The 12,034-nt window shown below is 33.2% G+C and overlaps 1 protein-coding gene across 1 annotated transcript; it reads right to left on the bottom strand.

Annotated features, from left to right (window-relative positions):
- Positions 1-1,784: 1,784 nt before the first annotated feature.
- Positions 1,785-3,182, bottom strand: LOC136418850 (tigger transposable element-derived protein 1-like). The gene has a single exon (XM_066405075.1). It carries the CDS (start codon positions 3,180-3,182, stop codon positions 1,785-1,787), a length of 1,398 nt encoding a protein of 465 aa, XP_066261172.1.
- Positions 3,183-12,034: the final 8,852 nt, after the last annotated feature.

The raw sequence follows: 12,034 nt of genomic DNA, 5'->3' as shown, positions 1-12,034 counted from the left end.
ATCCTAGCAGTACTACGATCAATTGTTTCAAATATAGGTTTAATATTTTTTATTTGCAAATAAACTAATTCTTCAAGATTTTGTAATTGTTCTGAAAACCAATCTAAACAATCCATTCCTCGATAACTACGATCGTATGATAGGGAGTCATCATATGAACATTTAAGATAAAGACCTACGCTGAATGCTCGATGTTGTTGATATGCTTTAGTTTTATCATTTTCCACAGGAGGAATTTTTTCTAAAATTGACTCAAAATCTGCATAAACTATAAAGGGGGCTGTCTGTTTGAAGACATAATTTTGAAATTTAAAATACTGATATTTAGTAGGAAATGAAATTTGACGCTTATTTTTCGTTTCACGTAAACTAGAATGTTGATTTAGCCGTTGTTCATTAAAAAAATAATTTAAACACATGTCACATACATAAATTTTGTCATTATGTTTACTTATTTGGGTAGATATGAGACGCGAAAGATTTTTTATCCAACAAAAATGATATTTAGGTTCTATATCATCATTATCATCATCTTCAGGAATCGGTTCACATTCGTAAATTGTTGGCCAGTAAAAATTTTGAATCAATAATAAATTAATATGTCTATTCAGTTTTTTGTTTGTCAATTTTAATGGAACTACTACTAATCCAATCTCACCAAATTCAAGCATATAAATATTTACATATATTTTATAGTCTTTCAAATTTAGGAGCTTGATTAAATGTTATAAGAAGATTAAATCCTTCTACATTGAGTACTGACTTATAATGAGGATAGGAAGAAACTCTACTTGCATTTTTTGAGACTGGAAACAGAGCCGATGTAATATTCTAAAAAAACATGCTCCATCGTTATTTCGTATATTAATACATGTATGTTTTTGAGCAATTTTTTCCGGAAGAGCTATAAATGATGAACCACCATTGCCTACTTCATACTTATTAATGTTAACTTCTAAGCTAATTATTTGATGCAGAGCCCACCCACTATCTTGTTTTTGAAAATCCTCAATTTTTGTTAAAATTTTAGCAACTACATTATCCTGAAACCACTTCAATAGATCCGTAGTTAAGTCGATCATAAAATTTTTCGTATTAAAATATTTATATTCACTTTTTTCCTCTGTTAGGGCTTGTGTAGAGGATAGAATATCCGATAATTAATTTAATCTATTAGTTCGATAAGTTGTACTCTTCATAAGCCTAGTATTAAATCTGTGACTAGTATGTAAGGAACCCGTGTGCTACGCCTATGAACATTATTCGTTTTTCTTGCCACTTTGCCCGTATGACCAGATGTTGGTCCGCATTTCGTTTGATCTTACACTAGCTATGTAATAAAACTTCTCGCCCACCTTTTGTGCGTACTAGAATTTAGGCACGTTCTCGATTCTGGTCTTAACCGCCCTTACAGTCGAACCTGTTTTTGTGCGATAGATAGGGACCATATAAAAGAAATCGCATAAAAAATATTCAGAAATTATATTAATATTTATAACAGATAATTTTTTACAACATATGTATTAGAGATTTTTTTTATGCGGTAGAAAGGGACCGCATAAAAAAAGTCACACTTAGAAAATATGTCAAAGATTTACGAAATAGTGAAAAAGTGATTTCAAACAAAATAAATAATTAAATTACACATCAAAATATTAAAAGAAAAATTATTTCTCATTTTAGATCTAGAGAAATTTTCAAAATGCACATAATTCACTGCTATTCATCGTAGTCCAAAATACGCATCTTTTGTGATAAACTGGTTCAAAATCGGTTTCATCACTTTAAGATAATACAATTGATTTATTTTTCGTTACCATAAAGTCTGTGATGAGTTTTTGCGACAACGAGCGTTTACTCAGCTGCTTATAAACGTCACGATAGCCAGATATACACAATCGAAGCTCTTTTTGGAATTTCAAACTCCTTTCAGAATTGTTGTCTATTTTAAGAAAATGCTTTTCTAGTTTGTTACAAAGCTGGATCCCTGCATATATTTTATCCGCTGTCATAGAATCCGGTTCTTCATGTTTTTGTGCATTATCTGTCAAGTTACTGATAATGTCACTATCATTGATGGTTTCGTCTTCAATCATTTCGACAAGGTCATTTTCGTTGAAAGTGTCAAAGCCTTCTCCGTTGATATGTGCTAATGCCATTATTTCTGTCGATAACATAGACTTGATTTCGGTTACATTTCTATTAATGACACATTCAGGCCAGATCGATTTCCAACACGAATTTAAAGTGTGTTGTTTTAGTGGAGCAATTGCTGCAGTAACGTGGTTTATGCAGTCTAAAATCGAAAACTTTTTCCAAACTTCAGTCAGGCTTATTCCATCGTTTTCTAGTTTTTTCAAAATGAAGCTGAAAGTTAATTTCACATAATGTTTCTTAAATATTGCTATTATGCCCTGATCCAATGGTTGTACAAGACTAATCGTATTGGGTGGTAAGAACACTACTTGTACATTAGGATGTTCTAAACAAGGATGGCCGGGTGCATTGTCAACAATTAGTAGCACTTTAAAAGGAAGACCCATCTCCATCATATATTTTTCAACTTCTGGTACGAAGCAATTATTGAACCATGTTGTAAAAATAGCTAATGTGACCCATGCTTTTTTATTTGCCATAAAATGTACTGGAAGTTCAGCTAAATTTGTGTTTTTTAGACCACGTGGGTGCAAAGTTTTATTTATAATAAGTGGTTTTAATATTCTTGTACCAGATGCATTACTGCAAAGAAGGAGTGTAATTCGATCCTTTGCAGCCTTAAAACCAATTGCAGTTTTTTCAGACTTGGCAATGAATGTTCGACTGGGCATCTTTTTCCAAAATAACCCAGTTTCATCTGCATCAAATACTTGATCTGGGCAATATCCACTGCCATCAATGATTTTTGCCAGTACTTGGCAATAATTCTTAGCAGCTGTTTTATCGGCGGATGCAGCCTCACCTTGGATCTTCACATTGTGAAGTGCGTGCCTTCTTAAAAATTCAGTTAACCAGCCATTGCTTGCAGGAAATTTCAGGTTTTCAAAGCAGTTTGAGGAACTAGATAGTTCTAAATTCTTCAGTTGATTGAAATATTGCTTAGCTTTTTCCTTAATTAAATCTTCGTTAATTGGGATTCGTTTTTTAGTTGAATCATTAATCCAAATCATGAGGGCCTTTTCCATTTTCTCTATTACAATATTTCTTGAATACGATGCTCTTTTTCTACTTTCGTTTGTTGCACAATTAATAGATTCATTTATTTTACCAGCACGTTTTTGTATGACCCTTATAGTAGATTCACCTAATTTAAATTCGTTAGCAATAGCTGTGGATCCTTCACCATCTGCTAGTCTATTTAATATTGCAATTTTAGTTTCTAATGCGATTGTCTTTCTTTTCACTTGTCTTTGGCTACAATTATTCATTTTAAGCGAGTTCTTATGTCTAAAAATAAAATAATAGGTGTACAACTTTGCTTCCGCCGTTTTTTTTCCGAATTTCGCGATTTTATTGTAAAAAACTAATTATACCTTTAGGATCCAAAGTATTGTCCATCGCTGGCCACTACTTTCTCCCATCTTTCGGGCAGCATACGAATCCCGTGTTGAAAAAATTGGACATCTTTTGAAGCGATCCACGATTCTATCCAATTTCTTACTTCTTCATAAGACCGGAAGTGTTGGTCAGCTAGCCCATGTGCCATGGATCGAAACAAGTGATAATCAGAAGGAGCTAGGTCAGGAGAATATGGCGGGTGGGGTAGGACTTCCCATTTCAATGTTTCCAAGTATTTCTTGACCACTTGCGCAACATGGGGTCGAGCATTATCGTGCTGCAAAATCACTTTATCATGTCTCTCGTTGTATTGCAGCCGTTTCTTTTTCAATGCTCGGCTCAAACGCATTAATTGGGTTCGATAAAGAGCACCTGTGATTGTTTCAGTTGGTTGTAACAGCTCATAATATATTACGCCGAGTTGATCCCACCAAATACAGAGCATGATTTTGGAACCATGAATAGACGGTTTGGCCGTCGACGTGGAAGCATGGCCGGGATATCCCCAAGTCTTTTTGCGTTTGGGATTATCGTAATGAACCCATTTCTCGTCCCCAGTCACAATACGATGCAGAAATCCCTTCCGTCTTTGCCTTGCAAGCAACTGTTCACAAGCGAACAGACGCCTGTCAATATCTCTTGGTTTCAACTCGTACGGCACCCAATATCCTTGCTTCTGAATCATTCCCATGTCTTTGAGGCGTTTTGAGATTGTTTGTTGAGTCACTCCCAATGATTGTGCCAATTCTTGTTGACTTTGACACGAGTCTTCGTCAAGTAATGCTTCCAAGTTCGCATCTTGGAAAACCTTCTTTCTTCCACCGCTATGTTGGTCTTCGACGTGAAAATCACCGTTCTTGAAGCGCTGAAACCACTCACGACATGTCCTTTCACTAATAGTGGCTTCCCCATAAGTATCTGAGAGCATTCGATGAGCCTCAGCAGCAGATTTCTTCATATTGAAGCAGAAAAGTAAAACCTCCCGCAAATGACGAGAATTTGGCTCGTACACTGACATTTTCAATTGCGAATAACTTTATGATGAAGACACAAATAGACTAATATTTTTATGAGGTTATGTTAACAGGTGCCCAAGGCTCCTGCATGCCCACATGGGGTTATTTATTTCGATCATTACTTACCGCTACATACATCTATTCAAAAACGGCGGAAGCAAAGTTGTACACCTAATAAAAATCATAAAAACTATGTCTAAATAAAAAAAAGTAGTTAATGTACCTTTAATTTCACTATAAAGTTAATTCTTAATCTCGCGAGTTGTGGAGAAAGCTCTGAACACGAAGTGTATGCTGCTAATGCTAAAACAAGAACAATTGAATGTGCATTGTCAAAAGTTTGTTGATAACAAATGAATATCGCTTCCAAAAGTAACACGTTTTTCTTTTCACCGTCCAAATTCATATACCGCATAAAAAAATCGCACATAATAAATAGCGCAAAAAAAATCGCATAGAAAAGGATCACACAAAAACAGGTTCGACTGTATATTGTTAAAGTTAGGCAAGTTACAAGGACAGATCTAGAAGAAGTACCGATGATGACCTCCTGGTTTCTGGTACGCCTATGTACGCTTACCATTAACTTTAGTATTTAAGATTTTGCAAGAAGAAAAATCGCTCTTCTTGTGCGTCTCCGTCGACTCTTAACTCCGTACTTTGTACGTTACTGGTACGCGATTACTTTACTCACGGTTCGTATACACGGTTAATTAGTACACTAGTTAACTTGTCACGAAAAGTTGTTACTCCTTTGCTAAATTACTCGAAATTGTTGATGAACAATAAAGCTTAGTTACCGTTAAAAAGGGTTTTTGTTTTCTTCATTTGCACGAACACGGTGTCTTTGAAACCACGAACTCAGGGTGGTCCTTCACAAGCATTCAGTCCATTGCTAACTGGACGTATCAAGAATTAAGCCACATCTAATCAACACCTTGGTACCACGAATCACGAATAAACATTTTTGATATTTTTTCTCTTCAATTCGTTCTTCTTCATTGCAATTTTGTTCTGAAGCTCGTGCGCTGCATTTTCTATACTTATCTTCAATGTATGATAGTTCTTCTCTGCTTCATTTCTTCGTCCAATGCCATGTCATATTGCTGATTCAATGTGTTTTGCTCCTGTTTAAGTTGTGCTAATGCTACTACAAAAGCAGCTCGTAGCCCCGCCTTTGTTGGTGAATTGGCCATAACTCAGTGTACGGCAAACTTGTTTCACCTCATAATTTTTCTTATTATGAACTCTCCACAAAAACAAGTATTCACTTTTAATAAATGATGTTCTTTCAAAATATTAGAAATTCGAGATTTAAATATTGTATGTATAAGCTATATCCATTAAAAATATGTTTACATCTTTATGTACTGAATTAATAATTATACCTGTTCTAATTCTGCCTTTAAAAGCTAATTTAACATCCTCCCATTTGACTCTATTACTACGCTTATGTTGTAAGTACTTACTACTATCATCACCACCACCTACAGTGTGTCCGGGTTAAGGATTTAACATTTTCGTAAAACCTTTATTTCTTAATCGATTTTGACGTTTTTTTTTGTTAATTAGATATTCAAGTATAATAACTACCAGGTCTACCGATATGAAATGAGCGCAATTTTGTGAAAATAAAACACCAATTTTAACAAGGAAAGAAAAATAAAATTTATTCAAAATATTGACCATTGTTTTCTACACATTTTGACCAACTTTCTGGCAATTTATGGATACCACGCTAATAGAAATGTGCCTCTTTGGCATCAAACCAATTAGACACCCACTTTTCTACTTCTTCGTAGGAATCGAAGTGCTGCTCAACCAATGCGTGTCCCATCGATGAAAACAAATGGTAGTCCGAATGAGCCAAGTCTGGTGAATACGGCGGATGGGGTAGCAACTCCCAGCCAAGTGTTTTGATGTTATCCTGAACCGGTGTTGCTTTGTGTGGAGGTGCGTTGTCATGAAGCAAAATTACCTTCCCGTGTCTTCTGGCCCATTCTGATCGTTTTTCGATCAACGCATTGTTTAAATAAATCAATTGTTGTCGGTAGCGAACAGTATTAACGGTTTCACCAGGTTTTAAAAGCTCGTGGTGCACCACACCTTTCTGATCCCACCAAACACACAGCATTGCCTTCTTGCCGAATCGATCAGGTTTTGCAGTCGATGTTGATGGTTGTCCCGGATCAATCCATGATTTTTTCCGTTTAGGATTTTGAAAATAAATCAATTTTTCATCTTCAGTAACAATTCGATGTAAAACTGATTTTCTTTCGTGCCTTTGAAGCAAAGTTTCACTGATGTTTTTTCGGTTCTCCATCTGTCTTTCATTCCATTCATGCGGCACCCATTTTCCACATTTTTGGATCTTTCCCATAGCTTTTAAACGATCAGAAATTGTTTGTTGTGCAACATTTAACATTTCTGCCATTTGCTTTTAACTTAAAGTGTCATCTTCATCCAATATTGATTGCAGTTCGGCGTCTTCAAACTTTTTTGGTGGTCTGCCACGTTCTACATTTTGTATATCAAAATTGTTATTTCTGAATCGTTGAAACCATCTTTTGCATGTTGCTTCTGATAAAGCATAATAACCATATGCCTCGACAACAATTCGATGCGACTCTGCAGCACTTTTCTTCAAATGAAAGCAAAAAATTAATTCTTTCCGCAAATCATCATTTTGTGGTACAAAATTCGACATTTTTGGCACAATGAAATAATATAGTGTTATTTGTTCAAGGACTTGATTTGTACTAAATATGTTTGTCAGTTTGTATACCAACCAAGCAAACAAAAAAAAAGGTTTGTTTACAACAAATGCCCTATATCGAGACATTTATATCCTGACGCTCATTTCATACCGGTATACCTGGTAAACTTTGAACTAAATAACACCAAATGGCGCAAAGAACAATTATTTAGCGTATTCTGTAAAAACGCGAAGACTTAGTTATGAATACCCTAATACCATTCGATAGGTAATTAAAAATTATATATCCTGGTAAGTTAAAAAATATAGCGTTGTATTTAAATTAATAAAGTTATAGCCTCTTAAAGTTCTTATTTGATTAGTTTTAATTTTTGCACATCCTGTATAGAATGGCAAGTTCATCATAATTGGAATATAAAATATGATTTATTGTTACACTACACTGTAAATTACACTTGCATGACTTAAATACGTCTTAAGTGTTTAAAACATGAAAATTAGGTAAAATTTTGATAAAATTCAAATTATTTAAAAAACCTTAAGTTTTAGGTATAGTAAACCTTATTAAAACAGACCCTTATTTTGATCGGGGAATCCAGAAATGTAATAGTATACAAAGGGTTCCATTTAAAAAAACACAACTTTGATACTTTTAGGGCTTTTGGGACACCCTGTATAATATGAAAATAATTTTAAAAAGTAGCCATAATAGATCCTCATATAGCCCAAAAGTGAAACTTTTTGAAAGCTTCGTATTTTAGCCACAATATTCCGCGCCGTATAGCGTGAATGACCCTGTATATGTTCAATGTTAAAAATTGTTGTTGGATGTAAAGAGCCAATAGACTGTATTTTCTTGAAAATCAGCACATATTTATTAGATTCAAAGTTGTTAATGTGTCCTTTAAGCAGATCAATCATTCGTCGTGGTAGGAATACTATACTCTCTTCAAGTTTTGCTTTCACAACATCACCAAATTTAGTGTTTGTAATATATAGTTTCTTAATTATATACTTTTTTTCTGGTATTAATTCATGTAGTTTTATTAATGGTTTCTGAATGAAATTCGCACAATCATTAATTTTCGAAAAATTCATCTAAAAAATAAAAAAAGAATGAAACTATTTATTATAACATAATAATAAAAACTTTCATACTTTGACAAATTTTTGATAGATTACACAGCACAGTGTGAGACACTAAAATGAACTGGTTAGGATGAAAAATTATAATTACATTTTATAACTTACTTTTTCGTAGGCAAATGTTGATTACATGTTCGCGGTGTGTGGTCACCTTATCAATTACAATAGGTGTCACCATAATCAAAATGTATTACCTATTTGATATTAAAACTTAAAGAAGAAGAAAAATAGTGTGTAATACTTTTTTCTCATGACAGTTGTAAAAATTTTAAAAAAAACTATTAGACCCAGAGTTAGTGTGAATTGCTGCTCGAGGTGCTTTATATTGCGGTCACTGTATTTGGCATAAATTTATTTTATTCAATAAGAAAGACATTGAACAATGTGTACTTTGGATGATGGCATTCCAGAATTATTGTGGACGCTACCCCCGCTGTCATTTGAGGATCGCTTACAAAAGTGTGGGGATGATGACGATGAGTGGACGGTGGTTCCCAATATATGGAGGATTAGCAAAACCGACAAATCCCCGAGGAGAACCAAATCTCACTCAACAAGAAATGGCAATAATAGAGCAATTCCAGCAATTACTAAAAAATGTGATTGAAGTAGAGATCGACGACAACTAAAACGGCAACGGCAGCACCGAGTGAAAGGAAACAAATTTTTAAAATCATTGATTTGTTACGAAGATTTAAATGAGATTTACTTTTGTGAGTATTGTAACAATATTATTTATGTGAAACGGGAATACATTAATAGTTCTATATACAGAGTTATTCACGTCATGCTACACGGAATATTGTGGCTAAAGTATTCAATGTTTCGAATTTTTCTTTTTTGCGATGTGTAGAACTCATATAGAGGTACACTCTCAAATTATTTTACTTTTATACAGGGGGTTGTAAATAAGTGAAAAATATCAAAGTTATGTTTTTTTAAATGGAACACTCAATATATTAGTATCGTTTTAGGTTCCTTGAGAAAAATAAATGTAAGTTTCATTAAGGTTTACCTACCCTAAACCTTAAGGATTTTGAAATAATTGAAATAATTGAAATGTAATGCAAATTTAAAAACTTTGCTTTAAAAAAAGTTTAAACTGGAGTAAGTCGAAATTCACATCAAGCCTCAGACATGAGGCATATTTCATGCCATAGTTATGAAAATTTAGATATCTTATACAGTGTGTGCAAAAAATAAATTGGAAAATGTATTTATTTTCAAGGGTATTAACTTGCTTAATTTAAATGGAACACCCTATATTTTATTACTCCAAGTTTCAGATTGAAATATTACCGGTCGAAAACTATTATACTTTCCTATACCTAAATGTACAAGTTTTCTTTGAAAATTAAGATTTTTAAAGAAAGTAGAATATCCTATTACTTTCTGCATCAGTTGCCACGGTGACATCTAAAATGTCAATATAAAGAGTCATATTTGTGCATTCTTTTTTCGGATAATTATTTATTTATGACATTTTCAATATTATTTGGGTAACTTACAAGGCAAATTTCATATTTAGTCAAATCTAATAATAAATTTGAAAAATGGCAAAAATTTAATTTTGTGAAGAAAGAACGACTTAAATAAATTTACAGATGTTGTTCGAAATAATAACCATTCATTTCTATACACAATTGGACTCTCTTTTGGAATGACTTGTCAACTTTCCTTAACATATTTGAAGATATACTTTTAAACGCTTCCCTGATTCTATTTTTCATATCCTTTGGTGTTGTGGGTGGGGTATTGTAAACGATTCCTTTTATGTAACCCCATAAGAAGAAATCTGGCGAAGTTAAGTCCGGTGATCTTGCTGGCCAGTTTTGAGGTCCGCCTCTTCCAATCCATCTATTAGGGAAATTAATGTTGAGAAATTCTTGGACTTCATAATGGAAATGTGGAGGGGCACCGTCCATTTGAAACCACATAGATCTCCTTACATTTAATGGAATGGCTTCTAATAAAATTGGTAAATTATTGGTTAAAAACTGATGAAATGATCTTCCATTTAAATGGTGTTTAAAAAAGTAAGGACCAATAACATTTCTTCCCATAATTCCACTCCAAACATTTACAGATCACCTCTGTTGCTTATTATTCTCATTTGATAAGGATTGTTGTCCGAATAATAATGAAAATTATGTCTATTCACTAAACCACTGTTATGAAATGTGCATTCATCACTGAATAGTACTGAATCAAAAAAATGTTCATTCTCCGCTACTCGATCGATTACCCACATACAAAATTCAATTCTTTTTTGAAAATCAGTCCCATAAAGTTCTTGGCATAGATGTATTTTATATGAATGGTGCTTATGTTTTCGAAGTATTCTTGATACACTCGACTGGCTTATGTTGGTATTTTTAGAAATCTGGGTTTGGCTAACATGGGGATTTTCGACAACAGCACTAAGCACATTAAATTCATTTTCTTCTGCGTCTGTTACAGGTTTGTTTCTAACAGCTTTCTTATAAGCCACACTTCTAGTTTCTTTGAACTGATTTAACAGTAGCTTGAAAGTCAAATTCTGTGGATGGTTTCGGTCAAGAAATCTTTGAGCATATACTCGTGATGCGAGTAAAGCAGTTTGGTGGCATTCCCCAAGTATAAAAATCATGTCGATTCGATCTGCTTTTAAATAACGCTGCATTGTAACAAAATTAGTTAAATTGAAATCAAAGTAATGTTATAAGAAAAACTTTTCTTACACTAATGGATCAATACAATACAATATAAACGCTTGACATTTTAAACGTAACTATGGCAACTAAAACAAAAAATAGAAAGATGATGACTTCATTTAATTTCCTAACCGAAAACGTAAGACAGTCGAGAGTATTGAGAATACTTTGAAATGATGAACAGATGTCACCATGGCAACTGATGCAGAAAGTAATAGGATTTTCTACTTTCTTTAAAAATCTTAATTTTCAAGGAAAACTTGTACATTTAGGTATAGGAAAATATAATAGTTTTCGATTGGTAATATTTCAATCTGAAACTTGGAGTAATAAAATATAGGGTGTTCCATTTAAATTAAGCAAGTTAATAACCTTGAAAGTAAATACATTTTCCAATTTATTTTTTGCACACACTGTATAAGATATCTAAATTTTCATGACTATGGCACGAAATATGCCTCATGTCTGAGGCTTGATGTGAATTTCGACTTACTCCAGTTTAAACTTCCTTTAAAGCAAAAGTTTTAAATTTGCACTACATTTTTACAAAATCTCAATTATTTCAAAATCCTTAAGGTTTAGGGTAGGTAAACCTTAATGAAACTTACATTTATTTTTCTCAAGGAACCTAAAACGGTACTAATATATTGAGTGTTCCATTTAAAAAAACATAACTTTGATATTTTTCACTTATTTACAACCCCCTGTATAAAAGTAAAATAATTTGAGAGTGTACCTCTATATGAGTTCTACACATCGCAAAAAAGAAAAATTCGAAATATTGAATACTTTAGCCACAATATTCCGTGTAGCATGACGTGAATAACCCTGTGTAATGTATGTAAAAAATATACAACATATAAATAAAAACTTTATTATTATTAGTAACAAATATTGTAGTACTATCA

The sequence above is a fragment of the Euwallacea similis genome, unplaced genomic scaffold, assembly GCF_039881205.1.
Source record: "Euwallacea similis isolate ESF13 unplaced genomic scaffold, ESF131.1 scaffold_38, whole genome shotgun sequence".
NCBI classification, from domain to species: Eukaryota; Metazoa; Arthropoda; class Insecta; order Coleoptera; family Curculionidae; genus Euwallacea; species Euwallacea similis.
Note: the sequence above shows the minus strand (reverse complement) of the source record. Positions and strands in the feature narration are given on the sequence as shown.

Excerpts from the sequence above, each read along its gene's own strand:
- LOC136418850 (XM_066405075.1), bottom strand. The coding sequence starts at position 3,182 with ATGGAAAAGGCCCTCATGATTTGGATTAATGATTCAACTAAAAAACGA.